The sequence below is a fragment of the Semicossyphus pulcher genome, unplaced genomic scaffold (assembly GCF_022749685.1).
Source record: "Semicossyphus pulcher isolate SPU_LCO1_2020_fin unplaced genomic scaffold, fSemPul1.0.p SCAF_5, whole genome shotgun sequence".
In the NCBI taxonomy this organism is placed as follows: domain Eukaryota; kingdom Metazoa; phylum Chordata; class Actinopteri; order Labriformes; family Labridae; genus Semicossyphus; species Semicossyphus pulcher.
In genome coordinates, this window is record NW_027211726.1 from 14,924,843 (window position 1) to 14,950,684 (window position 25,842).

A 25,842-nucleotide genomic window follows, 5' to 3' on the forward strand; every position below is an offset into this window, starting at 1 on the left:
ACTGTGGAATGATGAAGTTACATTAAAAAAGGGGACCAATTTTAGTAACACAACTGGTTGCTTGCCATCAATTTTTATGAACGAAATTTTTATTTCTCTACAAGACGTTAAGTTACTGACTTTTCCCTGTGAAATACAAAGTCTAAAGCCGTCTTTCGCTTCTGCCATCAGCAGGTTTTTGTCGTTCTTTAATTACAGTATGATATTAAGTGTTAAACCCACCTTAAAACTTTAATTCAATCTCAACTATTTATCTGTTAACATAGATTTGTTTAGGGCTAAATATGCAGCAATCAAAGTTAAAGCTTGTTAAAAGCACACATTTCACATTTCCCCGGTCATGCCCACATCAGACCAGTGAAAAGAGCAAAAACAAACCATTCTCTCCTCTGAAATAACCCAAACTGTTTGCCTAAAGACGCTGATTTCATGTAGGAGGGCTGTTGCCTGTACCGCCAGGCAGATTAAGACCCTTTTGGACTCTTTTCTTCACAGTTTCCTCCAGGAACCGGGCTTCTGAGAAGAGATCTACTAAATATAAATATAATGGGCACCAGTTATAATTATGAGTCAGTTCGGCAGCAGCCAGTCTGCTCGGCAGGCAATCTGGTCTGGTCTGGATTGAGGAAAATGAAGCCATCAGGGGTTGCTTCTGTTTGTGGCTGCCCTCTTGTGTTCATATGAAGTACTGCAGCTGAATGAGGTTTGTTTTTCCCTCGAGACAGATGCTTTTTTTAATTTACTGTAAGAGTTACTACAAATATGATTTCCACATTAGACACACAAATGTTACATCATTCAACAATATTTTTTTCTCCTTGCAGTGAAACAGGATTCCCATTCACGCCCTGAAAAAAGACAAATAAGTGAACTCAGAATAAGGTAACTTCAGAGGTATTTTTAATTAGAGTAAACATCTTCAGTCCATATCTCCAATTAAACAACAAACAAATCGTGTGTGTGTTAAAATAAAACTGGTGTTTGAGATAAAAGGCTGAAATGAATTCTCTCAGTGAACCGGGGTCATGGCTGTAAAGATGCAACACGAGGACATACAGAAGTACTGTTTTAAATCCATCACTGTCACCTCAGACTGGTAAACACTGCTGTTGTTGAAGCTGATCCACAGTCTGTGTTGCAAATTGCGTTACTAATGGTCAGGACTGCGGATGGCACATTCAGGTTTGGCTCGTCGTCCACCAGCAGGGGAAGACTTGTGCCAGACGGAGTGTTTAAACCTTTGTGTCCTCCATTTATGTACCAGAGGGAGCCTCTGCTGCGCTCAGATCAGGCTCTGTTTTTCCTTTTGTTTGCCTCATCAGTAGCTCTAGAAATGTGTGAGGTGGGACTCACTGTTCAGAAAAACAGCTTGTAACACAAGCTCAAGAAAATGGATTGAAGTTGTAACGTTGACCTTATTCTTACATTTAACATTGAACAAAGGGAGTTGATCCGTAGCACTTTGTATAAGCTGGCAGTTTAAACTGGTGGTTTCCTCGAAACTTCTTGAATACGGAAATTTAGAAGTAAAAAGACACCTACGTTCCAAATCATAGATTTTCTCCTTTTACTGCACCTTGAACTTTGACCCTCTTGCTTATACATCATAGCGTCTCAAATGCTAATCCCAAAGCTCACCTGTGGAGGAAAATTCAACCAAACGTAGAAGGACATAATAGTTTTTTTGCCATACATGTATCGGGTCAAACTGAACATCTTTCTGGCAAACTAAATAGTTTGGAAGTTTGGGTGAGGCTATGCTAGCATGCTAGCAGCTTCGGAGGCTGTACTTCTTCTGCGTCTGCATGCTAACATGCTTGTAATGTCAATGCTGACGTGCTAATGAGAAACAAGTTCAATGTTTACCATATTCCCTGTCTTATTTTAGCTTTGTAGCATGCTAACATTTAGAAAGTGGAGGCTAATCAATCAATCCAAAAGTTGTTTGTAATTCAATCAGTCAATAAGACAACTACAATAGCTGTGTGTCAATTCAGGGGCTGCATCCTACAAAGGACGCAGTCTACAGAGGACGAGTCATTTGTATCCTGTGTAGACGCTAAGACAGAACTCAAATGAGATGGTGTAAGGAGGATTTCCTGTTTCCATCACCAGCTGTTCCCGCCCTTACCCTTGCGTCACCTGCCTAGCAACAAGTAGCTAACAAAACTAACGTCTAACGATTGTGTCACAAGCTATTCGACTGAGTTGAAACCAAAAACTATTACATTTTAAAGTGTATTCCTCGGCCGCTTGAGAGTCCACCATCTTGTTTGGATTAGCGCGCACTAAATCTCGATACATGGGGCCATGAAGGATGCACCCGATGGATCCTTCGAAAAGGACGATGCATTTGTCGGCCGCATCTGACTGAGCCTTCGAAATTGGACAGCCTTTGACGGACCGCTGCGACGCAATCGGCCTTCAAATACGTCCTCCGAAGGATGCAGCCCTTTCATTGGGACACAACTAAAATCAGTATGATTCATCCTCCGGGGACCATGAATATGTTTGACATTTCACAGCTATAAATCAATTAGATAGGATATTTCAGTCTGGCTCAAAGAGGTCAGAACAGTCATGCTGCTAGCATTGGTCAAAAAGGGAAACATTGTACATTAAAGTAAACCTCTTTTATAATACGATTCTTTATCAGTGTATGTGTAACATTCAGTGGAGCCTGATATGCTTTTATCTGTATTTGAGTTCAGGCGGGGGGGCGGGGTTAGGTGTTAACTCCCACACAGAAACAATGGACGAGTGTTTAAATATTGACTCTGGCTCTGGAAGAGACACATTTATTTCACTCTCAGCTCGGGTCAGGGCTGAACCTTGACTGCGTGTTTGCTCTGTGCTGCTGATCTTGGCCGTTTTCCTGTAACTATCTTAACAGGAAGATCATTCTCTCTTAACAATGACAAAAGGCTTTTATTGTGAACTGTGTTGTGACTCACTTCATCAGTAGCTCAAGGGTTAAAGTGTTGTACCTAAAGGCATACATTCATATTCTGAACACAGTGTTAGACTACTTTATGTTTATGTTGTGTCCTTAAAATGACATAGTGAAGAACAGAACAGGATTAGATTGGCCCACAGTAAACCAAGAGTGGCCCCAACATGGAGGCAAACAGAACTCCAACACAGAACAAAGGGCCATGCAGAAGCAAAAAAGAACGACGTTTTTAAGACTAAATCCTTCTTGAATCAAGTTTCTAAGTGTAAATCTTTCTATATTTGTGCATTTTTCTGTCAATAAAAGTTAATTTAACAAAGACAAAGTAAACAAGGAGCACGTTTGGCATCTGCTGGTTAGACACAGGCGGAGGAATGAGGAGTGCAGGAGGAGAAAAAAAGCCTTACAGCAGGGAGGATTTCTCCCACAGCGAGCCAGAATAGACTCTAAAATAAACGATCGGCACAAGACCACATGCCCGCTGCCCCCCCCCATCCAACGCCTTCAGATGACAAGAGAGTGCACGTGTCAGAAAAAAAGAGCAGACAATTAGATCACAAAGAAGGCCCGGGGTAGGTCATTTGTTTCCAATAAAGAGGGACTGGCACACAAAAGTTTAGGGGGCAAGTGTCGGCGGTCCAAAGGGGTTAGAGGGTCAAGTGGGGACGGGGGGAGAAGGAGGGTGGGAGGGATCAGTTCTTCGGCGTCTCAGGGGTGGGCGAGTCTTCAGGCTGAGTGAGCAAAGTCTCGGGGGTGGGAGTGTCGCTGTCCTGCTCGCCGGGGTTAGAGGTGGAGGCTGCGGGGCTCATCTTAGTCTGTAGGAGGGGGAGGAGACAAGTTAATACAATTAACAAAACATCTTTAAACAGGATTAGGTCAAGACCTAGTGTACGACTGACGCTGAGGCCTCTGACAACGTGTTTGAAAGCGGACGTAGGTGAGGACAGCGCACGAGCAGCGGAGGAGCAGCCCCGCCTACTCCCCGAACAAAGTATCCAGAGCCGTATAGACAGAGAGTCGCGTCAGTGGAGGTCCAATATGCTCCATGATCCGCCATTGCGATGACGCAACTCTCTCTCTCTATGGCTGTGAAAGTACTGTCACTCACTCACTCACTCAGTCAGTCACATACAGACCCATGTGTAGGGTCAGCCAATAAAGAGATCTAGCTAACGTGCATGCTAGTTCGTCAAAAGAAATGGAAATCTTAAAGGAGCAATTTGCCCTCAGGAAAAAGCCACTGTCAGTCAAAGCGGGTGTTCTCTGTAAGCGATAGCGCCATAGCTGTGGAGAAAGTTGTGCAAACAGCTCATGGTTTCGCCCATTTTGAACGAGACATGACATTGGAGGCGGGCGTCCTAGATTGAGGAAGTGTAGTTTAACGAGCTCCCTGGCCTCCGCCAGATGACGCGTTTTATGTAGTCTGACGTTTTCCAGGGCTCATTGGAGAAGCAGATAGCGTCCTCCAAAGGCACAGAGTGAAACTGCATTTTTTTTTTAATAATGGCGTTAGCTCTCCATAATAGCATGACAGCATTGAGGTTGAAAATCAGCAAACTGGCCCTTTAAATGGAATATCACTCTATTCACAGAGGAATTCTGCTGCTACTTAATTTGTCTCTTATGAGCATTAGCTTCTGGTGGCTAACACTAGCTAGCCTCAGATACTTCAAAAATAACCATATCTAGAGTTGGTTTTTATTTAATCAACTGGAATATGTTGGAAAATGACGATACATTTCAACGTACACACAAGGAAGTCTCAATTTAAATGTCGGTTAAAAAGCTATTTAAAGGTGACACCGGGATAAGTCAATGACCTCTCTGTGACCTCTGAGCTTTACAGACAAATATGACTGATTGAGAGCGTGGCGTTTATAATTGAGTTAGGCTAATGCACCAACCATATGACCAGGTTTATAGACTTCATTAGGCTAAAGGGCAACATCAGAGTAAAAGTTACTACACAAATACAATGCAATAAATGAGGGGCTGTTTCTCAACACATCACTGCTGGATCTGTGTTTTGAAATGAATTTCAGTTCAGGGTCACAGGCGCTCTTCTACACGCAGTCCTCGGGTTTAACACTCGTCCTGTTTTTATCCACTTACCTTCAGAGTCTCCACTTTCTCCTCAAATGACTTGAAGGTTGGTGCATTCCTGTCAAAGGAAGAGACATAAACAAGTTCACACTGTGCTTGAATCCGTCTGACATGGTTAACACACTGTACCACAAGTTTGGGAAAGTGGAGACGCAGACAACAAGTCGCCCCTTCAAGAGGAAGAAGATCATTTACTGTAATCACACATTTAGAGGTCAGGTTACCTGATCCTCCACTCAGACAATGAAGGATTTTGTGAGGTGACCTCGTTCTATTGTGTTCGACTGTAAAGGTGCAAAGAGGTGTTGCTTTATATGAAAAGATAATCAAAAAACGTGCACAAAGAACAGGATCAGTGTGCGGGACAGGCGACACATTTCTCTACATTATTAATGCGTCGTGTGTAGAAAAGTTGTTTGATTCATAAAACCAGAAATAGACTTCAAAGGTTCAAAAACTTTTTGAGCCTCTTATCCAGAAACAAAGATGGATGCTCACATCATGTGACCTTTTGTTGAATAAAGGTCAGACTGTTGCTATGCTATTTATGTTTTTCATAAATAATAATCCATTAATCGTTACATTTTTGATCAAGAATGTCGAAGATTCAGTGGTTCTCCCTCTAACATTTTCTGCAGGACTTAGGGCCTGTGCCCACTGACGGCGTTTTTTGCACTGGCAGCGCCCACTAACTCAATTTCAGGCATTAAAAACAACTATATAGAAATAATCAATCGTGTCGCTGATGGTCTGGTTTTCTTTTGTAGGTCGTATCGAGCCATTAGAATTAATTCAGTCTGTTTCATAACCAGCAAAAAAACTCCTCAAAGGAGCTTCAATATTTGCTTTTATTCAAAGAAAATTTTACAAGGAAAACAAAAACGATGAAAAGGAATCATGTCCTGGCATGAGCAGCAGCTCTAGACAAGGAAATTGACAGTTGACATCAGAAGTCCTGTCCCTTCTTGATTTCGATTGGTCGGTGAGGGAGGAGCGACATTGATGAGCACGGCGGTGTTCAAAAAGCTGAATTATATTCAACTGTGAGTGCAGCGAGAAAAAAAGGCTGATGCAGCTGTAAGTGGACACAGGCCCTTAGTCTTCTATTGGAGTAAACTAAATCCCTTTGATTTAATTGTTGGACAGCAAAATAAGCTCTCTGAAGGCAGCATTTTAAATTCTAGGAAACCTTTTAATAGACCAAAGAATTGTTTTAGTATATAAATCACATATTCATTGATAATGTAAATAATTGTTACTTTGACCTCATCAAACTCATAAAGAGCTGGAGAGATTGAGCACAAAATTTGTTGAGAAATTGGAGAGACAGAGGTGTGTCATTATACTTCAGAAACAGGTAGAAATTATTTGTAACATGAAAACCATACAGAGGGGCCGCGTTTGCAGGTCGTTGTTTCCAAATTCAAATTAGCATAAAGCTAGCCGACACTAACTCTGGCTTCAAAGATGTTTTTATGTCCATGTTTTTGCAAGACATCCGTAAGAAACGCACCGTGCAGCCTTCCCCTCTTTTACATTTTAATCAACATTTGTATCTTTGTAGTGCTAATGTAACTGCGTGCCAGCTACATGAACACATGCTTGCTTGGATCCCCTTACCTCATGACAGGCATACTAGCTGAGTGTTGTAATGAGCGCATGCTATCCGACAGCATTATGGAGAAGAAAGGAAGCGTTAGTGACAGTTTGACACAGAGAGAACAACAGAACAAGAGATAAAGACAGACACGACATAAAGTACAAACCCTCATTCATTCTTCTATATGTTCAACCAGCGGGTTTTCAAAGCAAAGTAATCCCATAAATCCTGCTTTATCCCATTAAGATCTATTGTGTATTAACAATCTAGGTACGTGCTAATCCTGTGTATCATGGGGGGATATCCTCACGTCAAACACACACACACACAATACCACAACGAGGCATGTACAGACACTTGCTCACACCCCCTTTGACCCCTGTCAGGTCGCCCTTCATTACCCCCTCCCCCCTTAACACCAGCTCTGTGTAGATGAGGCTCATCCGTGAGGCTGCGATTCTCAGCACACCGCTGCTTTGTGGGGACTAATAATCTTGTTTACAGCTCAGTAATCCAGAGAGAAGACGGATGACAGGGGAGAACACGGATTAAGATCTGAGGGGGGTCAGCCGGTCGAACATCTATAGCTGAACAAGCTGTGGGTGGGTTTTCAGGTCTGCATACAGAATATAAGGACAGGCACTCAATCAATTAGACAGCATTAGCTCCCATAATATATCTAACAGGAGATAACAGAGAACACTGACAGCTCTGAACTATATTGTTAAACTAATTAAAAAATAAGTGATTATAGGAGGTAAAATTGGTTATTAATTGAGAAACCTAATAGCCAATGAAAATTGATAGTAAAGAAACATTAGGAGACACAACGGTGTACACTGACAAATATTATTCCCACTACATTCATACGTAGATATGACTCTGGCTGCATGTTCAGTTTGTAGAATTTGATACAAAATAAAACACACGACAGAAAAGACAGCAGGAAAGAAATACAAAGTATTTGATAGACATGAGGATCGTGTCAGCTTAATATGTGATAAGATATCTACATACATCTATAAAGGTAATTATCTGTGAGGGAAGATTTAGAAGTTGGATGTTTTTGTTCGTCTTAAGCCGGAGATATACGTGCTTTTTTAACCCTTCGTTCGCTACGTCATACTTATCTTTGCACTACACGTGTTACTGGAGGACACCTCTAGAGCAGGGGTTTTCAAATGAATGTGTAAAGTAAGCCTCCCCTGAAATAACATAAAAGCAATTCATTTATACAATTCATTTACTAAACTGAAAACAGACTAAAATCATACACTGTAACTGGGAATCTACACCGACACTGTAGCGTCAGAGGAACATGCGCGGCACGTAAGCATCAGGGCAGCATCTATTTTGCAATCTACACCGGCTGTGACTACAGCAAAGATGAGTCTCAAAGTTTGCAAATGGTAGTTGCGATTTCTGGCCATAAATCGGGGTGGCATTGACGGCAAAATGTGTGCAGTCTGCCGGAAACAGTAGAAGAAGACAACTTTTCAACCGACTTATTTCTTAATTGTGCTTAAATTCTGTTTTTATGTAGGATGTAGAAGTTAAATGAGAATGAATTAAAAGGATTGGTATATCCAGATGTTGAGAAAAGTACATATTCATTGCTCTTTTAAAATAATCTCGCCTGCTCATCTAACCTGTCAATAACTTCAACAGGAAACTGAAATCGAAGTTGGCCAAAATGAAGAGATCACACGGTTTAACATGGATTCCTTGGTTGTCGGCATGTGTTTACTTAGCATTAAATGGCTTTCTACGCTTCACTGACGCGCCGCAGCGGGGAGAAATAGACTTGATGCGAACAGAACAGAGCAGCAGAAAATCACTTTTGTGTTACGCCTGACTCCCGGGCAGCATACGCGGCTGGTGGGGACTGCAGCATTGAATAACATTGGAGCGGCTCTGTCCTGGCAGACGTGTGTCAAAAATACGCTTCAAATATGTTACCTGCGCAGACTGCTTGGTCTCAACATGACACCGGCCTAAACATGGTCTCACATTGTCATTCTGCTCACTCCACATCAGTCTCTCTCTCTGTAGTTACTCTCACACTTTGAAAACTCCTGCTCTAGAGGGCACACCCGATGTAAACAACAGACACTCGAGGAGGTTATTACCATATTAATTCTGAGATCAGAGCAGAAAAAGCGACACCTTTTGTGTGTTCAGTGGACAGAACCTGCTGTCAGCTCTGTCCCCACTCTGTTTCTCCAACATTTTCCTGCGTGCACAGACGTCTTGAGACTTGTTTCGCATTTAGTTTTGCAGGTCACTTTCTAAAATGGAGCTTATCTGTCGCAGCTGTTTTGACGGGCATGTTTGTCGCTGTGCAGTGACAATGACACATCGTACAGATGTGGATAATTGCGGATAATTGCGGACTAATTGTCACCTCCCCTCTGCCTCTACAATGCCCCTACCGCTCATATGCATACTGCATCTTGCATGTAAATTTTTGAGGACGTGCACAGCTGACGCTCCAAACAGATGCAGGGAACGCAGCGCCGCCATCATGCACATGCGAACGCATAATTAAAAGCAAGTATATCTCTGGCTTTAACCAAATATATTAGATATAAAAGGTGAAATCTTAATGTAACTTAGTCTGTTCTTTTTTAGTTTGTAGTCATATGTATATTTCAGGAATAGTTTTCAACATTTTTGGAACTACATTTGTCCGCTTTCTAGCCCTGAGTTAGATGATAAATAAAACTTTTAGGGAGACAGTTAGCTTAGCTTAGCACACAGACTAGAAACAGGGGGAAACAGCTAGCCTGCCTCCATCCAAAGGTAACAGATCTGCCAACCAACTAACACCTAAAAAGCTCACTAATTAACATGTTATTGTGTGTTTGTTTATGACATACATAAACCAAAGTGTAAACTGCTTCCTGCCAACAAACTTTTCTTTCTAGGCAGTGAATCATCAGGTTGCTGTACTTGGATAAGCAGCAGGATATTGAGCATATGGATGGGAGAAAAGGTACAGATTTTGATCTTCACATAACACCATTCACGCTGCTGTCCTCTGCGTGACTTACCTGACGTCCTCCAGCTTCTTGCTGATGGCCGTGCCCACGTTGGAGAACGCTGCCGTGGCCTTCAGACTGGCCTGAGACAGTGTTTCAGAAGTCCTCCTGTAGCTGAACGAGAGAGACGGAGGGAGTGAGGGAGACGTGACGGGCGGCAAAAGAGAGGATATGAGAGGGATGAAAAGAGACTTGGAGATCAAAGACTGAAGAGAGGCATCAAGGTCAGAACTAAACAGTTCAGTGTCTTTTTCATTTTGAGAAGCCTGAGAGCTTCAGAATGCGGCTCATTTCCTGTAACATGAAACGCATCTAACAGTTTCGAACAGGCCACAGGCAACTTGTCAAAAGCAAAGACGTCTTTTCCTCGTTGTTCAGAGGAGACAGAAACTTCTTACACCAGTGCCGACGGTGAACTACGTTCCAATATTCAGACATAGAGAGAAATGTATCTTGAGTATCAGCACAGATGGATGATTCATATGCTGGATGATACATCTAATGCCCATGAGGTGAAGCTCTTAAAAGGTATCTGATAAAAGATGTAACGAATCAAGAGGCCAAAGCTTTATAGGTGTCATGATGATGTAAAAGGTGAATCTTAGCATGCAGTGGTAGGGGAGCACTTACGCAGTGGAGCCGGTGACCTCCTGCCAGGTCTTGCTGATGTTCTGTTTGAGCTCATTGAGAGGTGTGATGCCCAGCTTCCTCTTAATGTCTGCCAACTGCTTCTCCTTAGCTGCCAGCACCTGGGACAGAGTCTGGATCTCATCCTCCACCTGCACACACAGAGTGAGGTTTCAAATGTTACACGATATGCTCAAGCTTGTCTTGTTAAAGAACCTTAAAAAGCAGCTCCAGTCACGTTTTAAGACATAAAATGATCTGCTTGAAATAATAAATTGTGTCTTATATGTTTTTTTCTGCATACAGGCGAAAACAAAACATGTCTCTGCCATCGTTTAGTGGCAACTTGTTGAAACTTAGCTAGCTTGAAATGTAGTAATTAGTAGCAGTAACGTTAACGTTAGCAGTCAGGAGTGAGTGGAAAAATTACAATGAAGGTTACAGCTGGCTCGCGCCTCGCTGAACTGGTTGCCATAGGTTACACATAATGATATGCATAGCGTCACCCCGTCCATTAACAGGATTGGCTCCTTAGGTTAGTGACATCACAAACCCTGCCAATCTGAAAACGTGTTGTTCAGCCTGTCCTTGGTACACTGCAGTTTAAAAGCAGAATGGCCCAGCCATGGAGATGACTGCTGATGTTGTCCCTGATATGTCTTGTAGCGCATGAAGAACACCACATGGAGATGTTTACAAGGTTAAACACTGGAGGGGGTCTTTAAGGTTAGCAGCAGAACAAATTACAAAGAGAAAAACAGTGGAATATAATGTCAGATGTTTATTTCCATTGAACATTTGTCTATTAATTCATCTGTCAATCATCAGAAAATTAAGGGTTCAGCTTTGCCAATATGTTGCCTTTTCTGTTTCTTTGAATTGTGGGATTTTCAGACAAAACAAGGTGAAAACGTGACTTTTTGGTGACATTTTATAGACTAAAAGGTTTATCAATCATTCAAGAAAGTAAGTAGATTACTGATAATAAAAATAATGCAGGGAAAAAAACATGGGACCTAAAAAAATAAGCATTTAGTGCTCATGGAAAGCATTTGTTGGCGTTGTTTGAAATTAAAGAACACATGAAGAAGAACAGCAACATAAATGCCTGCTTTTAAAACTCTAACCCTTCTCCAGTATCTGAAAAATCCAATCCAACATCTGATCCTGCCCCCCGAACCCTGACCCCCCTCCTGACCTTGAACAACTCTTCCTGTAGCTCCTGCCGCTCCTCCTCTGTCATGGCGGGGGGAGGAGGAGGAGGAGGAGAGGGACCGACAGACGTCACTGCATCTTCTCCCACCTCAGGGGCTGAGTCCGGATGCTGCTCGGAACCTGGGACTAAAAATATCAAACATAGTCAGATACATCCGAATGTCTAACTTGTAAAATAATGTTTCAGCTTTGGGGCTCTTTGTGTGACAGGGAACAGGTGGTACAGTGGGGGCTGATGTTGGTTGTCAAACGCGAGCTGTCGTGCTTTTACTCTGGAGGAAGGAGATGTGAATTATATCAGTAAGATTAGAAAACTAAAGGATGCTAAATATGCTGTTTGATGAAGGTCGTAGCCCAGAGGAACAAACTCCTCATTCCTACTGTTGTGAGTTACAAAAAACACCTTCTCTCCCTCCCTCACACACACAATCATATCTTCACTCCCCCCACACACACACACACACACACACATAGTGCGTACAGTGTACACGCTCGTCTTTGATGTTGCCGCCTCTGACAGAGCTGTGCCCAGTAGGAGCAGCAGAGCATCAATAATACAAAGAGCTCTCTGGATGGAGACGTCCTGGGTTGAGACAGCGTGAGAGAATGCAGGAGCGGAGGGGATGTTTGGACCTGTCAGTCAAAAGGACGACAGCGAGTGAGGATGTTCTTTATGCCAAGGCTGAAGCTGGAACGTGCCTCTGAAGTCCTTGATCTTTTATCTGGGCTTTCCTTGTATTTCAGGGACAGAGTAAAAGTAGAATACACACTAAGACAAAAATAGTTTGCGATTGAAAAAGAGAAAACCCAAAAGTTAAGAATAAACAGACCTGGGAGTGGATTTCATGACAACACTGGCCTCTTAAAAGTAATTAACCTCTAAACCTCTAAACCCACTGGTCTGGCCTGGTACATTGTCCCTTAAAACTAGAGTAGAGCAGCCAAATGATTTTGCTGTATCGCCATCTTGTTCTTGACATTTTGGCTTGAAGATTGACACCACTCACATGTAAATCCCCAGCAACTGGTTAGCTTAGCTTAGCATAGCATATAGCTTAGCATAAAGACTGGAATCAAGGTGAAAAAGCTAGACAGAATATTGCACTGAAGGTCGAAATAAATATTCCCTGCATCTATTCTACAGTTTCAATTATTGCTACTTGACACATATCGGATAACATACTTGTTTCTGCTCATACACCAATGGGGGGGGTTACAGTTCCTGCTCTTGTCATTCACATGTGGAGATGTATACTTTATAGTAACTGTAACAGATTGTGACCTTATTGAACCAGGTACAGAGCATGAGAAACAGAGCTATGTCACATCTGCTTGTCTCCTAACGTCTGTGGTTAAAAAGGATTTTATTAAATTACTCGTGTTAAAGGAGCTACTTGTCACCCCTCCTCTCGACAGTTTAGCAGTGCATAGTTTGCAGTCCGCCCTCCTTTTATCATCATCGTTTATTTTGAAATATCTCCAAGCTGCTGACATGCTACTACTCTGCCGCCTACCTGCTCAACTAACGGGAGGCTAACGTCAAGCCATAAAGTGGTATCGGGTGCAGTTGTATCGTCATAGTTTCACGAGTACGAGTACGAGTCCCGATACCCGAAACTAGCATTGGTATCAGGGCATCCCTAATAAACGGGAGCACACTTCCCAGTTATCCAGACAGTGTTGCATGTGTGACGTCCACGCCTACCGTCTCTGGCAGACCAACCGCTGCTGGGTGATGGAAAACGCGTCACTAACTGGGCGCTGCTTGTAAGTCGCACCAGACACCCAGTCCATAATAATACTACTATATACTGCAAATGCAAAGGCTTTCAACAGTGGCCCATAGGCTCAATCATCATTGTGTTACCTCAGTCAGCCATAGACTTAACAGACATTTATTTAAATGAAAACCTGAGATTATTACTTTAACTTTGGATGAAAGTTTCATGTCTGATTCACCTCTGACCCGCCCCAACATCACAGATAGATGAGGTAAGAAGTTATTCGTGTGTATCCTGCGATCTGTGACCCTTAAACATGTTTTTAAACTCCCACCTCATTCCTAACACTTGCCAAACTTTTTTCTCCGTCACGTCCCACCCCAAAACTCTTCAAAAACATTTTAACTGAGACAGATCGTGGCCAGGAACAGAGATACCAAATTCCCAAGAAGCAGGCTAAATATACTCCCACAAAGACTACAGTGGAATCCCCTTTCAACTGTCTGGAGAGCTGCTATTGAACAAAACACAATCACAAAGTGTTAACATAAAAGCACGCCTGGCTGTGCCATTACTCGTCCTAACAATAATTAATATCATGGGAAGAAGAAGAGCTGAGTGGACATGTCTCAATGGCCATTTACACACATTATATTCTGCTGCTACTTTTAAAGTCTTTAATTTTGCTAACCTACATTATAACCGAGAGTAAAAATCAAGCACCTCCTCCGGGTTAGAAGAACAGGCTCTGTAGGCCGACTCCTCGCCTGATTTATCTGCTGTGTCAGATTTTGTAACACATTCCTGCAGTGTGTAGCTCACTGTGCAGTGAATGTATGCCTCGCAGGGGTTTCCACCAGTATGTGCCTCGAGCAAGAGAGAAAAACAGACATAAACGGAGAGAGAAAAAGAGATACTTGAATGTGTCGGCTAAAGTTTGGCTTGCTGCACCAAACTGCACCACCCACCCACTTTACTGCCCCACCCCTCTGTTCTGCCCCGTGACCGCCTCACTCTCTGAAGCTGTCAGGTCCAAAACAGCTTCCCTGACAAGACACATTTTAACAGACTGGCAGCACATAATTATCTCTCCTTTGGCGAGTTACAAGCATTGATCTAATAATTGTATCCATAAATATGAAGAGAAGGGAGAAATTAGAGCCTCCTGTGGTAACACACTGATGAAGGTAAAACATTCAGAGAGTGACGCATGTTAACTAGAAGAGACTTGTGTAATTAAACACTCATAATTAAGTAAATCTCATTCATAAAAAACTGTAGTAGAAGTCGACTTAAGGCCTGAAAACTCGATGAAACTAAACTGAGAGTTGGGAAGAGCGGCTGCCACACACACAGCCTTGTGCCCAAATTCTTCTCACCCAATGAACCAAACCCATGTTTTGTCCTTCTGCCCAGCATACACACATTTACACACCCACACACACACACACACAGACCTCACATCCTCCCCCCGGCCTCTCCCTTTCCTTGTGATTACCTCTGCTCTTGAGCGCCGGCGAGCTGGGCGGCGTGTCGCTGAAGGCCGGGGAGAGGTAGAGGTAGCTGGCGTTGACTCCTTGCTCAAAGTCAAACGGGGAGTGGTACTCCTCCAGGGGCTCCATGTTCACGGCTTTGTAGTGTGATGTTGGCCGGAGCAACTACAGCCTCCCTGCCACCACCACCACTACCTAAGCAGAGCCAGCAGAGTGCTGATTGTCTGCATGTGATCCAGGCACGTGCTGCCTCTGTCTCTCCTTGTTTACAGCGTCCTGCACTCTTGTGGTGTGTGTGATAGAGAGATACAATAAAGTGTGTGTGCGTTGGAGGAAGTTGTGTATTGGCTCAGGTAGTCAGGAGGTCAAAGTGAAAGTACAGTGAAGCCGTTGATTGTCTGCAGCAGGCCGAGACGTTTCTTGCTGTTAATAAGTTACCTGTCCCTTCAAGCAGCCGTTACATCACACACACACTCCACACACACACACACACGCACACCCTCTTCCTCTCCGCCGTAATCCCAAATGTCAATTCCCAGTCCATCCTTCAAGCATCAGAGTCCTATGCAGATGCAGGCCTCTATCAGCAGAGCGGGTTGTGCTGTGAAATTGCGTGACACACCGGTTTCAACTCTCGCAGGTCTCTCTGGCGATTCCCTCCCTCGCTCGCTTTCCGTCAACAACCATGTCATCCAAGGAGGAAATAAAAGAGGTCCCATTTGTGTGGGCCGGTCACGTGATGAGTGTCGGAGGGGGCATTAGATGAAAAGCATAATCTGCGGTGGCCCAGATTACAGCCGAGCGCTAATCCAGGGTGGCCGGTCCAGCTCGCAGCGGCAGTAATGCTAGTCAGCGACAACGGAGGGCAGAGGATGCCAGAGGCTACACTTGGTATGATGTGTGTGAGCACTTGAGGGAAAGTGCTCTATGTGTAGTAAAGCAAGCACGTAAATGTACACTCTGTTTGTGTTTATGTGTTCATACGAGGGCTGCAAATAATGATTATTTTCAATATTAATCTGTACGTAAAATGTCAAAGCAAATGTAAAAAATGTATCAGAATTTCTAGAAGCACAAGCAGATGTATTTAAGTTGTTTGTCTTGCTCGTCCACCATCCAAAAAATCAAAGAATTTATTTTAATATAATAAAAGCCCACAAAAACGACAAGAAATATCCCCATTTATGAAGCAGGAACCCATGAAATATTGGCTATCAATCATCTCCGTGTGAATAAGCTCCTGCTGAAGCTCTTAAAGCTGCAGTGAAGTGGAAAAAGCAGGCTAGTGAGGTTTGAGGGGGTAAGAAAGTATTCTAGAAAGAGAAAGTGCAACGGAGCTGTATGACGACATGATAAGGGCCTGTGTCCACCAACAGCATTTTTAGCGCTGACAGCACCTGCGACCTTAATATCAGAGCGCTTCTCACAGGAAGCACTTCCGCTTCCCTCTGTAGTGACCGTTAATTCTGTTTTAAATCGCTCTGTATGCTTAATATTTGCTTTTATTCAATGAACATTTACAAAGAAAACATTAGAATAATGGAAAGGAATCGTGTCCTGGCTTTAGCAGCAGCTCTATGAAATAGTACCGTTGAAAAATGAAACGATTAGCTTTTCCTCCACCATTGTTGTTGACAAAGATGATACTGTAAATTCCATCCCTTCTTGATTTTGATCGGTGAGGGAGAAGCGACATTGATGAGCGTGGAGGTGTTCCAAAAGTTTAACTGTTTTCAATTGAGCGCTGACGCCGAGGGCCTTTTTGCACTGAGGACGCTGAGCACTGAAAAGCATTGGTTTGGTGTTTGCCAGCACAATAAGTGTTGTGCATATACAGGACACCTAACTTATAACCATGACTCATATGTTGTCTACACAGCAGGAAGGAGTTAAAGGTCACTTCCTGTGTTTACTATGTGGCGCAAGTGAACAGACACAAACACACAATTAGCATGCGCCATGTCGCTGTACATGATAGTTGACCATAAAGTGTAGATTTTGTATAAACCGGCGATGTATGTCAAACAAGGCTTACTTCCTGTTACCAGTAGGGGGCACTGTGATTATTATTATTGGCATGTAGGTATGTTCAGGCAGCAACTCTTTGAGTCAGTCTGCTTCTACATCCCTATTGGATGATCCCGATTGGATAGATGTCCTTGGAGGAGTTTGTTAAAGTATGAGGCCTGTAAAAATACACTTGAATAAGAACTATGTTCAAATGGGTGACTTCCTGTTGGGTTTAGGTCATGGCACCAAGAGACCTTTGGAACCAGTAAGAAAGAAAGAAAAGACACCTAAAGATCATTCTTGATTCCTAAAGTGTCCTGGCACTGGTGGCAGCTCAGACCTTAATTAAATAATCATCATAAATAAAATGTTTTAAACATCTGCTTTTTCACTTTTTAGTGCTGTCACTCTTCATTAGTGAAGGAAAAGCAACATTAACACGTGAAGTCTCATGAGAGCAGCTGGGAATAAAGAAATCATCTGAGTTTCCAGCCATCATGCCTCTGTGAATTTAATTAACTGTAAAGGATGGGACGCCCTCGTGGAAGTACTGAAGCACTGTGGGAGGAATTCCACAAACAACTTTTGTGGAATGAGCTGTGTGCCCTATATACAATATAAGCTTCCAAATGTTTCTTTACTGAATGTGCAATGATCTGCAGAGTCAGGCTTCCATTCTGCAAGGTCAGACCAGGAAGAGACACATAAAGACACTCCTTGTAAACGTTCAAGTACATGCACACACATGCACTAGAATAGGCTCACGGAAAAGGACAGTGAGTTCTTGCCAGCATCTTTTCTTTCTAGCTTCTCAGATTTTTGGTCTTTTGGTTCATTCTGGTTCTGTAGAACCCAAACGATCCATCATGATTAATATACTGAATGTCTTACAGGGAGATATTCAACAAAACAAACCACCCATGCACACTTGCCTTGTCATTCGACTCTCATTTTTTAGCTCCTTTAAAAAAAAAAAGCCACATTTTCTTAAATTATACTCAACATTTCTTCTCTGCAGGCCTCCTGACCTGTGGAGCCGCTGATTTCTGAGCAGCACTGGACTCATGTGACATTTGTTAAAAAGCTCACGGTTGAAATTTGATAAACTAACTAAAGTCACTCATTTACTTTGATAACAATCTTCCATTGAATTATTTTAGATTTCTAAAACACAGACAAAAGGAACAGAAAAACAACCTCTGGCACTCGTCCACCCAGACTGTAACTACGGACACGCGGCCATTTTCAAGTGGTTAATGAAGCACAGCATGGGATCCATTACTTTACTATTCATGGCATACCCTATCACATGGTTAGCCTAAAACAAGAGTCATGAGACGGGGATGACTGGGGATGCAGCAAAGAGTGCCCACAAAGTTCCCATGACATGTGCATCATGGGGAAACAGACGAGTGATACAGAATGTAGCACAGATACTTGATGTACAGAGCATTAAAAGGGCAACTGAATGAAAGATATCAAAGCCGATCTGTTTGCTGAGCCATTTCCTTATTTTACTACATCATAAAATCTAAATCATCTCACGAATGTGATTCTATCTAATATAGGCTCCCTGCAGCAGTATTGTATAACTACCTCTGACAACTGGTTCTCCATGTTTTAAGACGTATAAAACGCTCTGCTTGAAATAATAAATTGTGTCTGATAAATATGTTTCAATACCTTGTAAAAATCCTCCCAAGGCTTCTCCTCCTTCTCCTTCATTAAAAGTTCCTGAATCTGCATAGGCCCCGCGCACTATGTGCTACGTATCTCTGGTTAAATCACAGCCGAAAACAAACCACGTCTCTGCCATCATCTAGTGGCAACTTGTTGAAACTTAGCTAGCTTGAAATGTAGTAATTAGTAGCAGTAACATTAACGTTAGTAGTCAGGTGTGAGTTTGCAAAAAATACGATGACAGTTACAGCTGGCTCGTGCATCGCCGCAGTGGTTGCCATAGGTAACACATAATGATATGCATAGCGTCACCCCGTCCGTTAACGGGATTGGCTCCTTAGGTTTGTGACGTCACAAAACTGCCAATCTGAAAACGTGTTGTTCAGCTTGTCCGTGGTACACTGCAGTTTAAAAGCAGACAGGCCCAGCCATGGAGATGACTGCTGATGTTGTCCCTGATATGTCTTGTAGCGCATGAAAAACACCACATGGAGATGTTTGATTTTCACTGGAAGGGGTCTTTAACATTTGCATGACTTTTCACGAACCCTTAATAAAAATCCTCATAACCATTCTTGACCTCAGCGTTCCTGAACAGAACTATGTTACACCGATTACTGGCTGGAACCGATGCAAACAAGCAAGCATACAAACAGACAGTTTCAGTTTTCGCAATGAGGACGTCCTAACATGCTCCGTGTTGGCGAACAGGCCCAGTGTTTGTTCGATGATATGGTTGTTGTTTTATGGCCTATTCCAAACACTCATTTACTTCATCTGATTCTATTTAGTACATGTATATGAAGCAAAAAAGGAAAATATATTATTACAAAAAAAATAGTAAGAAAAAGTAGATTTTTACCAAAAGCACCCTGTACTTTATCTTGATTAAATATCCACAGCCAAATCATCTAAACAGACAACAAGAGAGGCATTGCTCTGTGGACTCAGGATTTGTGGGTGTTATTCATCAATATCTTGTGTAACCCTGTAAAAATTGAATCTTAAAAAGGGACTTAAGTTATGAATTACTGATATTTGATAAAGCCACTGTACTCCATTTGACAGTGAGGCCCAACGTTTCTCTCTACAGTGCCACGTTGAAAGCTACTGAGTCTGATGCCAGAACTACCAGACAGGTGCTCGGCCAGGTCTCACACTTTAATAACACATTCTCCATGAAGAAAGAGTGAATGATAAGGAATGAGAAGGCCTCTGCTTAATCTGAAATAGCAATTCCAAAGTTTGGTTACTTTCAAAGACCGCCTTTTAGTGCCACATAAAATATATTTCACAACCATCTGGGAGATCTTTGCCCGGACATGTCTGTCAAAGATACCGTGATTTCCACTTGTCTCTTTCTTAATGATGCAGGAAACTGAGCAGAGTGCAGGAGCTTTAAAAACCTTGATTATTCAGCCCATTGTAAGAAGCATAGCGAACATTTCAATCATGTACAATTTTGTAACTGTGAGCTACGAGATCAAAGCTTCCAAACAGGCAGGGGGATTTCCCCGTAATCTCTGAGATGAAACATGCAGATCTGCTGACACCTGAGAGGCTGCAGGTTTCCTGGTGAGGATCAAAGCTTTGTCTGCTTTCAGTACAATAATGGTGCACATTAAAACCTTCAGTAGCTCTATTTTATAATGACTTGTGGCAACTGTGACTAGTGTGCAACTTAGTGGCGGTTTTGGCAACAAACATCCGGTCCCACATTCATGAAGCACAAAGGAGAGGGTTGTTAAGTTGCATTTCAACTGCAATGATTTTCTAACGGTTATTACATTATGACGATCTTTACACATTGCTTTTTATGCTTTTAAGTGCAATAATCAATGATGGTGACACATTTTCAATTGCGTAGAGATGCAAAAGCCTTTTTTAAGAAAATAAAAGCAGCAATGAGGAACTTTAATTCTCTTCATTTTTTCGTTGCTCCTCCTCCCCTGTACGATGTGCAAGATATTTTCAAAAGAGAACTCTCTTCCTGCTTCCTGTTAACCGGCTAACCTTCAAATCACTCTTCTATCCTGTTTATCCAGATTTTTTGGGGGGGCTTTTATGCCTTTATTGAAAGACAGGACAGTGGATGGTGATGAAAACAGGGGAAGAGAGAGCAAGGAAGACATGTGGCAAAGGCCTATAGCCTCTGTTCACAGGCCACCGATTTAACAGCCGAGCTAGACTGAAGCCCGCTAGTTCTAAGATTCATTACACCCGCTTTACATCTTATCTTGTTGCTTATACTGTTTTTTACATGCATGAGTAGTTTTTTCTGACAAACAATGCTTCCTTTCAACTGGCTAACGTATCAGCTGTGAGTCTTTCATGCGGAAAATGTAAACAATCGCACTTCATGTCTGCGCGCTGCGAATCGCTTCGTCTGACACCAACCTGGTGGCAGCTGTGACAGGAAATAAAATGGACTATAAAGAAGTAATCAATCATATTACTGATGGTCTTGTTAGCTTTTATAGGCTTGCGTAGAGGCAACCATATTTATTTCAGTCTGTTTCATGGTAGCTTTAAACACTGCATGCGGATATATTATGAAAGGATGATTTTGCTCTAGCGACACGCGTTTCTAACTCGAACAAGCTGGTTGGAGCGGGAAGTTGTCGTTAGCAGACTTCCTCTGACTGCTCACAGAGCTGAAAGCACTCAGTTGTGCTTCATTGAAATCTAATAAGACAAAAATGTTGGCGGCTGCTCATGATCAATCACATTAGACAACCGGGTTGAAAAACAAGGTCTACGGGACGGCCTGTCTCATTTTTTAACCTCTGATTTGAGCATAAGCTTTTATCAAGGACGGCGAAAAATACCTGATAATTTCAACAAGTACTAAATCCTACAAGTACAGGAAGTACTAAATCCTACAACTTTCACAAGATATTTTAACAATTGTTAAATTGTGTGCTGTTCCCTAACCTCAACGACCTCAATTTGCAGACACTGTACTAAAAAGTTTGAAATATTGACACAAAGAAATTCCCACTAACGTATTGAGTACCCATATAATTCGAATGGGAAACTCCACTCAACTGCAGGGGAAAACAAGCCCAAAGAAAGACATGTCTGTTATCTTAAAGGTCATCTACATACACTCCTGTGAGCAGCACCAGGCCTTCTTTTGATCCTATTCTTTTTACTGTTTCACCGGAAACGCTTACAAAAGATTGTGAAAGACCACAGAAACACTAAGAGCTTTTAAAAAAAGGGAGATCTGTACTGACGTGAGTGTGTTTTAGGCCCCTGAGCAAGCAGGCTGATATCCAACAGGTGAGAGTGACAAGGAAAAACATGAACAAGGATGTAGGAACAGATGGTGCCGGATTACAGCTAACCATAGATACCTGCTTGTAAGTTAGACAATAACATGAATGTCAGAGTCTGTTGTAATGACATTGCGACTGTAAAAAGGGAATTCATCACTTCCTATGATTATATTGAAACAGAACAACTATTTAGGATGAAAAAGCACTTCTGCAGGCAGGTGAGAAAAACAAAGCACCACCTCAGCCCTGTAGTTTGGTGAAGCTTGCTGTTTGAACAATTATTGCATCATTTTCCTGTTTTACTTGAAGCACCACCAACTGAGACTGTGTCTACTGCAGGATATTGTGTCATGTTATCATTTTAAAGTACTCTGAGGTATGACCTTAACTGAATTTAATATTGGCTGCTTTTGTTTTTACGGCATCTAGCGCAACTTAAAGAGCTTTAAAAAGACAATAGAGATATGTGCTGTCTCAAGTGCTTGTGCATCAGTTGCAAACACAGTGGAAAACAACGCTATGTGGTAAAGGAAAACCTTAAAAGCATACGCAATGCACAGGAAATCTAACCTACCAAAGAGGAACCATGATCACAAGACAAGTAGTCTCTCTACAACAGCGACTGACACATAAACACATCAGGATGACGCACCTTTCAACCAAGCCTACATGAGCTTCACAAACATTTACTCTGAGGCAACTTCACTCAATATGAAATATGTAGAGCATTTCCTTGTTACAATACTTTTTTACCTTGAGGCCAAACATAGAATGCAGACATCAGGAAATTACAAATCTGCAGGAGGGTGAAGACTGTTTATCTTAGAGTGAAGTTAGGTCAGGGTTGTTTACCTGGCATCCTCGTGAAGAGAACAAATAAAAGTCACCTGCTTCTAACCATTAGAACTACAAGGCCTAGTTATGTGCAAATAAAAGATCGTGTTGATTGACTTTAAAAGCTTAATTTCCCGCAATTGTCTAACTTTCTTGTATTGCAGGAAATACACACGCAGTTGTCTTAAGAAGCAGGTGATGCAATACAGGCAGGTACATAAACCTGCAGGATGTGGTGTACAGGTATGAGGGAGCTGATGGCTGCCAAGCAGGAGAGGAGAGGACATGAAGCAGGAATGGCAGGTAGAATAAATTCACAACATATTTCACCTTCTGTCTTTATACTGAAAGTCACACACTTGTGCTTAGGCCTGTTTGACCTCTAACCTCACAGCCATCCAACATATGGACTGATATTGGAATGTGCTACTTTTACACTTAAAATAAAGACTTTTGTTCTACAGAAAAAGAACCAGAAATGTAGGCAGTGTGACTAGAACAGGTATAGTGAGGACATATAGTGACATGTGATGAGCTGTCAAACAGGTGTGACCTAGCCTACTTGTTCAACTAAAATCTAACCTATATTACCAACTGAAGAAAGTGTTTAATGATATCAATTTAACGCCAAAGGTGGCTTTTGGAATTCTTTTTAAACTTTATAGTGTATATATTATGTTACTCAATATAATAGCAACTTCCTCGTAAAACCTATAATTTTACTACAGCAATAATGTTTAATATTTGACTTCCGTAATCATTTTGGTGAACGTTGGCACGTTATCCGAAAGATGTGTAATATTTCAAAAACATTAACGTTGTTGTCTCTGTAAGAAAACATGCATTCTATTTGAGTTTAAGAAGTAGCATATGTTCTCAACGGACACACTTCGCAAAGTTAGCTAGTTTGCTAACTTTCTACTGAGTTAAAAGTAGTTTTAAAAACATTCTCGGTATAAACACAGTAATTCACAAACATTTCAAGGAATAATTTACCTTTCTCTGCATCCTCCATTGTGCTGTTGAGCGGTGTTTCTGTTAGTTTTAAATCCAGTTGTTCTGCAGGTTGTTCACTTGGCTGCTGCAGATCTTCCTGCTCCCTCTCTCATGTTGCCAGGCAGCTCGCCGTGCGCCGGGGTGGGGTTGTCGGTGACGTCAGCACGCAGCAGTGTAAACAGAGGCGAGCACGTGGAACAAGTTTTACACCGTCAACAATGCACAGCTGAACGTCTACAACTGTCATTATTTGGCTCTTTTACAGTCACAAACAAAAATATAGGGCATACCTCAGTAAAATTATAGTAATTAAGAAATATATTGGAGAAAAAAAATCCATGGAAGTACGACATGTATAAATACAACATAAATTGAGTTATAACGAGGGAATTAAAAATAATACAAAATTCCTTGTTCAGACACAGTCTCAGTTAACACTTCATACATAGCAAAGTCTATCACATACAAACCTGCGGCTACTGGTTCCAAACAGAGGCAGAACCGAAGCTGAACCTGTGCTGTGTATTTATGAACATTTGTCTTCTTGATTAAAATCCATTTATCAGTGATGCAAACCCTTGAATATTCTCTAAGTGGCAACACCTGTCTTGGCACATATAAAGATAATGTATTAATCTGTTGTCAGACACAACTTCAAAGGAAATGATTTTAGGAATCCAGCTTTTTTTATGCCTAAAAATGTTTAATGTTATAAGTTGAGTTGACATTATTATTATTATTATTATGTTTTACATATGTTTGTCACATTTCCATGCCAGCTACCCAAATCTGTGTCTAGTCATCATTTTGTTTTTGCAGTTGCCAATAACATACCTCTGGATTGAAGTGAAACTAAGGGCTGTGAAGTGAGTCCAACATACTTTCGTTCTGAAAAAAATCCCTTTTAAAGGGAAACACAGGGACTTTAAGGCAGTATCTTAGGGAGTTCATACTGAACTGGACTGTCAGGTTTAATTGATTGACCACCTTATAGAAGAGTACCAGAAGGAATACAGTCAATGATTTATTACCTAGCCGAAGGCATAAAAGTGGCATAAACTCAATCACTGATACCTTCAAGCCTAACTCATTTACTTCACACCTAAGAGAATAGCTGCACTTTGACGTTCACTGCAGGGAAAATACATTTTTCAGATTTATTCCAGTGGTTATACCAAGTTTATAGCCAATGGTTGAATGAGCTGGAGCAATAAATAGATACTCTGACTTTACAAGGCATGCCTTATTACCCCTTGCGAATTTAACGATTACAGTTGGACACACAAACCCCACGTTATTGCAATCAAACCCTGTGTTAAGTCCCACTCATGTTCACACACGGTGTGCAAAGCTCTTAATTAGACCTAGCTGAAACTGTACACCCAACTATGTCAAACATCACACACATGCGCCCAATGAGAGAAAGAGAGATGGATGTTCAGATGAAAGAGTGCCACCTGCTGGACCTAATCCTGATGACATTAGAAGAGAGATTTGAGACACATGTTGATATGTTGGAATATTATACTACCGGCTATAACATACCATGGGTTCCCATAGGGGGATTAATCTGTCATCCAATTAACACATCACATTACTCTATTAAAGTCACACATATTTGATATTATTTATCAAATGCTACATTCATTTATTATTTAGCCCATATATCCTTAAATAATAAATAATTGAAACAAAAAAATAAAAAAACACTATAACATATGCTATCATTATGACATACAGTCTTTATTATGCTTGTAAACTTTGGAGAAAGAAAAAAGTTGTATCAATCAAATTGAGTGTTAAAAATAATGTAATTAATAATTATACAGCTTTCTTTTTATTTAATGAAATATAGCCATAAATTCATTCATACATAGCCCATTTAAGCATGTGCTATGTATTTATTTAAAAGCAACTTCGTAGTCCATTTAATATTCAAATAAATGTTTTATCTGATATATTTATGAATTATAAATAAATAAAAATTTAAAAAGAGTACAACAGACCCTATAAGTGCTTATAGAATTCCTATAGAAATATAATAGGCATAATAATGTAATCTCGCTTAACAAAGGGATAAAGTGGGGCACACAAGTTTTATATTCTCAGAAGACAAGCAAAGTCAAAAGATGAAAAGCATGCGGAAAATGGGTGCAGCCTTTAAAACACAAAAGACCCCTTGCTGATCAACAGCACCCCCATCTTCCTTTAACAGCCGCCCCCTCCCTCTCCAACCCCCCTTTCTCTGGTCGAGGTGCATTGTGGGGAGGAAAGTCGTTGCCATTCGA

At 41.6% G+C, this 25,842-nt stretch overlaps 1 protein-coding gene across 2 annotated transcripts; it reads right to left on the reverse strand.

Moving 5' to 3' along the window:
* Positions 1-892: 892 nt before the first annotated feature.
* On the reverse strand, positions 893-23,653 carry tpd52 (tumor protein D52). 2 transcript variants are annotated; one of them, XM_069681865.1, is made up of 6 exons: positions 23,555-23,653; positions 11,523-11,665; positions 10,328-10,476; positions 9,710-9,811; positions 5,066-5,114; positions 893-3,768 (listed from the first exon to the last, which is right to left on the reverse strand). In XM_069681865.1, exons 1-6 carry the CDS (start codon positions 23,571-23,573, stop codon positions 3,646-3,648), a joined length of 585 nt encoding a protein of 194 aa, XP_069537966.1. In that variant the 5' UTR covers positions 23,574-23,653; the 3' UTR covers positions 893-3,645. The 2 variants fall into 2 exon arrangements, with proteins under 2 accessions (XP_069537966.1, XP_069537967.1); XM_069681866.1 differs by lacking the exons at positions 893-3,768; positions 5,066-5,114 and having other exon boundaries at positions 9,706-9,811.
* Between the last annotated feature and the right edge of the window lie 2,189 nt (positions 23,654-25,842).

Excerpts from the sequence above, each read along its gene's own strand:
- tpd52 (XM_069681865.1), bottom strand. Across the intron at positions 10,477-11,522 it reads TACAGGAAGAGTTGTTCAAG|GTGGAGGATGAGATCCAGAC; the intron begins GTCAGGAGGGGG and ends CTGTGTGTGCAG. Across the intron at positions 5,115-9,709 it reads AAGAAGCTGGAGGACGTCAG|GAATGCACCAACCTTCAAGT; the intron begins GTAAGTCACGCA and ends TTCCTTTGACAG.